Source organism: Rhagoletis pomonella, unplaced genomic scaffold (genome assembly GCF_013731165.1).
Source record: "Rhagoletis pomonella isolate Grant_MI unplaced genomic scaffold, Rhpom_1.0 Rhpom_scaffold_00006, whole genome shotgun sequence".
Taxonomy (NCBI): Eukaryota; Metazoa; Arthropoda; class Insecta; order Diptera; family Tephritidae; genus Rhagoletis; species Rhagoletis pomonella.
The window spans coordinates 12380336-12385328 of record NW_023458560.1 but is presented as its reverse complement, the minus strand read 5'-3'; the positions used below and the strand labels follow the sequence as shown (position 1 = coordinate 12385328).

At 36.0% G+C, this 4993-nt stretch overlaps 1 protein-coding gene across 1 annotated transcript; it reads left to right on the top strand.

Moving 5' to 3' along the window:
• Nucleotides 1-640: 640 nt before the first annotated feature.
• LOC118741571 lies at nt 641-4673 on the top strand. The gene is made up of 4 exons (XM_036473569.1): nt 641-1661; nt 1881-2055; nt 2113-2696; nt 4276-4673. Exons 1-4 carry the CDS (start codon nt 641-643, stop codon nt 4671-4673), a joined length of 2178 nt encoding a protein of 725 aa, XP_036329462.1.
• Nucleotides 4674-4993: the final 320 nt, after the last annotated feature.

The following is a 4993-nucleotide window of genomic DNA, read 5'->3' as shown; positions in this document are numbered from 1 at the left end:
TGTTGACTGTATGAAATGCTTGAAGTGATAGAATGCGTCAACCGATTGGTTATAATTGCTTCAAATAATTTAGGAATTGCAGAGAGCTTAGCTATGCCCCGGTAGTTCTCCACTGAAGACCTGCTACCTCATTTAATTTCTAAATTAGTTAGCGTCGACTAAAGTATGTACATGATTTTTAAGTGGAGTTTCGAGTGCAGTTTGCTAAGTCGATGATTTTTTGAACAAAATATGTGTACGTTTTCGGCCACAAAGTCTTTTCCTTCTAAATGTAGTCTCTGTAAACTTTGATGGATTTTATAAAGAGCTCATCACAATCACCCGCATATTGACAGGATTTGACTATTGCAATTTATATTTAATTTAAAGTTTTTTAAAGAAAACATGTTTTTTTTTAACACAAACCACGCAGAAATATATATATATATATATGTCGGATCCTGTAATAAATTTAGAGCATCAGTTAGATGCTTGGGTAGAGTGGCGCGCACTGTATCAAGTTCTACTTGTTTAAGAATTTTCAAACGGGTGAATAATAGGTGTTGAAATAAAAATGGTGAAAAATATTTGATGAATGAAATTTGAAAAATTTGGAAATGGAAAAGAAAGAGTGCGCGTCAAACTACCGGAATTTGCTACAATGGAACGACATCCTGCGACATCAGAAGTGGGCAATGAGCCTGAAAGTCCTTATAGCGGCGAATCGAACGCTGAGGAAAATATGTGGAAAAAATTGTACGAGCAGCAAAATCAAGATTTCGTAAAATTGTTACGATTGGTCAATTCTTCCTCGGCTGTAAATAATGATGTTCAGCTACCTGAATTTGATCCAGAGGGACACAACGTTAATGCACGTGCTTGGATATCTACAGCGGACATGTGCATGAAAGATAAGCCTTTAAAAGGTTCGTCTTTGATGTTGACTTTAAGCAGAGCTTTAAAAGGACAAGGAGCTATTTGGCTAACGCAAGTTTCTTATCCGGATATGACTTGGAACGAGTTTAAGGAAATTTTTATATCGAGATTCGATTTCTCTGAAACGAATGCTGCGTTCTTGATCAATTTGATTAACAACAAGCCAAAGGATGACGAATGTTTAATTTCGTATGCTGCGACTATAGTTACGTCTTTGTCATCAAAATGGAAAACTCTTTCTACAGAGGAAATTATTGTGTCAACGGTACTGGCACATTTGGCGCAGTTTTATTTCCGTATTCATCGGTTGGCGTTTACAACAAGTATACAGACAAGGAAGCAACTGCAGCAAGAGTTAAGTTCGATGTCATTTTTGAAAAGAAAACTTTCTACTGGTTTAAATGATCGCGACCGTTTTGATGTTAAGCGTCAAAAGTTCGGGGTTGTTTCTTCTATCAAGTGTTATATCTGTGGAAAACCTGGCCATAAGTCTGTTACGTGCAAGTTTCGGTTTGGTAATGACGACAAATCAATATCTGTCAAGAAGGATTCAGCAAGTAAGAACGTTTCCAGTAACAACAATGCATCGGTAACCTGTTTTCGTTGTCAAAAAGTTGGCCATTATGCCTCACGTTGTCCGAATGAAATTAAGAAGGCTGTGGGTGTTGATTCATCAAATAATGCTGTTAATCATAGGATTGATGTTTGTACCATAAAGTCACCACTAGGTATTTTGCGGCAATCAGGTGAGCGATACAATTTTTGTTATGATTCGGGGGCGGAGTGTTCACTTATTAGAGAGTCGGTTGGTTCCAAATTTTGCGGTAAACGGTTTAATAATGTTGTGAATATGACAGGTATTGGGCATGCAAGTGTTATTAGTACTTTGCAAATACTAGCCACAGTGGAAATTGATGCGATTTTAATAGAAATTCTGTTTCATATTTTACCGGATATTTATTTAGGTTATGATATCATGATCGGGCGTGAAATTCTAAATCAAGGCGTGAGTGTAAAAATGACGTCTAGCGAATTAGTTTTTAATAAAAGTGATGTTAACGTTAACATTTGTCACGTAGAAAACCATTTCTTGAATTTTGAAGATTTAGCTACTGATATTCCTTCTGAATTTAGATCAGAGTTGATTAGTATGTTAAATAATTATAAAACAAGTTTTACTGAAGGTACTCCTTGTAGGTCTACTGTTGTGGCTCCTATGCAAATACGTCTGAAGGACCCTAACAAAACAGTTAATAGACGTCCCTATCGGTTAAGTTTTGAAGAGCGTAATATCGTTCGCAAAAAGATAAATGAACTATTGAACGCGGGTGTGATACGACCTAGCTGTTCTCCTTTTGCTAGTCCAATTTTACTTGTTAAAAAGAAGGATGGTTCCGATAGAATGTGTGTTGATTATCGTCAGTTGAATGATAACACAATTTCTGATCGATTCCCTTTACCACTAATATCGGATCAAATCAACAGACTACATGGAAGTTGTTATTTCACTACGTTGGACATGGCTAGTGGTTATCATCAAATACCGGTTGGTTCTGATTCGATTGAAAAGACAGCTTTTGTGACACCAGAAGGTCATTACGAGTATCTTGCCATGCCATTTGGATTGCGAAATGCTCCAGCTGTGTTTCAGCGTGCTGTTATGAAGGTTTTAGGAGAACTAGTTCATTCTTATGTAGTCGTTTACATGGATGATATACTGGTGCTGGGTACAGAAGACGTTAGGAAGAGTTTGGAAAAAGTGCTCTTTCATGAAGCGAAAAGTAGAATATCTTGGCTATGAAGTAAGTGAAGGTAAAATTAAACCTAATCCTAGAAAAATTGAAGCCTTGGTATCTTTGCCTCCACCGCAAACTGTCACTCAGTTGCGTCAATTTATTGGATTGGCATCATATTTTAGACAATTTGTGCCTAAGTTTTTTCAAATTATGTCACCATTATATGCGTTAACAAGCTTCGGTAAAGGTAGTATTATTTGGAAGCCCTCACACGAGATTATTAGGAAACAAATCATAGGAGTATTGACTGATTCACCAGTTTTAACAATTTTTGATCCAAATTTTCCAACTGAGTTGCATACCGATGCAAGTTCTTTAGGATATGGAGCAATTTTAATGCAGCGGAATGATAAGCACCTTTATGTTGTTGCGTATTTTAGTAAATGCACCACATCTGCAGAGGCTAAGTATCATTCTTATGAATTAGAGACTCTGGCAGTTGTTAATGCTGTTAAACATTTTAGGCATTTTCTATATGGTCGCAAATTCCTTGTTGTTACTGACTGCAATTCTTTGAAATCAGCCCGTACAAAGCTTGATTTAACTCCTAGAGTATACAGATGGTGGGCGTTTTTGCAAGCTTATGATTTTGATATTATTCATAGAAGTGGTGATCGTATGGGCCATGTAGATTTTCTTTCGAGAAATCCACAACTCATAGCTAAAACTCAGAGTTTTGACAAAGTTGAGCGAAGAGAAGTAAATTTTGCAGATTTAACGGCGAATTGGTTGATAGCTGAGCAACAACGTGATTTGGAGATGAAGGTGGTTTCTGATTTTAAAGAAAATAAGTTGTGTGATAATTTGTCAAAGACTTATGAGATGCGGTCAGGTGTATTATATCGTACTATACAACGTAATGGTAGAACAAAGTGTTTGCCAATTCTTCCCCGAGCTCTACGGTGGTCTGTAATAAATCGTATACATGAATCTTTAATGCATCTTGGGTGGGAAAAAACTCTTGAAAAGCTTTATGAGACATATTGGTTTGATAATATGGCAAAGTATGTGAAGAAATTTATTGAAAATTGCATCGTATGTAAAATTTCTAAATCTCATTCTGGTAAAGTTCAAATGGAGTTATACCCTATTCCAAAAATTTCTATTCCTTGGCATACGGTGCATATTGATGCAACAGGCAATCTGAGTGGTAAAAGTGATAAGAAAGAATATGTTTTTGTTATAGTTGATGCCTTCACAAAATTTGTAATTTTACGCCACACTTTGCATATTGATTCAGCCAGTAGCATTCAAGCTCTCAAATTTTGTGTTTCTCTTTTTGGTGCACCCAAACGTATCATTGCTGATCAGGGCAGATGTTTTGCTAGTTCTGAATTTCGTACCTTTTGTGATTCTTATTGTATTGAGTTGCATCTTGTAGCTACTGGTAGTTCTCGTGCAAATGGTCAGGTAGAACGAGTAATGAGTACTCTTAAAAACATGCTTACTGCTGTAAGGACGAATAAAGAACGATCGTGGCAAAATGCTCTCGGTGAGGTTCAATTGGCTTTAAATTGTACGATTAATCGAATTACAAAATATAGTCCACTCGAATTATTGATAGGGAAGGTTGAAAGGCCACTTGATCTTATGTGGTTAAAAGAACTACAATCAGAAACTGAGATTGATGAATTTAGACAAAATGCTGTGGAAAATATTGATCGGAGTGCGAACTATGAAAAAAACAGATTTGACAAAAATAAAGCTAGTGTAAATAAATTTGTTGTGGGTGATTTTGTTTTACTGCAAAATGAGGAACGCAATCAGACGAAACTGGATCCCAAATATAGAGGACCTTTTAAAATAATTGAAAATTTAGATGGGGATAGATATATGCTGTCTGCTCCGCACTCTAATCGTATTTATAAGTATGCTCATGATCGTTTGCGGAAAATGCCTAATGGTGCTGATTTTGTAGATGTTGAAGATTTTGGGGATAAGGAAGATATCACAGATTTGTAAATAAGTTTGAAAATATCTTCGAAATTGGAACGAAGTATGAAGTTGAAGTGATGAAGTATGAGATAAAATTTAGAAAAACCACTGGATGGAAGTGGTGGAAGTTGGAATATAATCACTGGATGGAAGTGGTGGAAGTTGGAATATGATCAGTGGATGGAAGTGATGGAAGATGTTAATATAGTTTTAGATGGAATTAGAGTTTCTGTTGCTGGATGTAAGTGGCAGAAACACTTTGCTAATTTTACTGGTCAAGTGAATTAGTTTTGATTGTTAATTAATGAAGTTTTTATTGCATTTGACTTAACATAAGTTTTTGTTAT

Bases quoted from the DNA above. Each gene is read 5' to 3' on its own strand.
- LOC118741571 (XM_036473569.1), top strand. From the start codon at position 641: ATGGAACGACATCCTGCGACATCAGAAGTGGGCAATGAGCCTGAAAGT. The intron at 1,662-1,880 runs GTGAGCGATACA...ATATTTATTTAG, and splicing joins AGGTATTTTGCGGCAATCAG to GTTATGATATCATGATCGGG. The intron at 2,697-4,275 runs GTAGAATATCTT...AATTATTGATAG, and splicing joins GCTCTTTCATGAAGCGAAAA to GGAAGGTTGAAAGGCCACTT.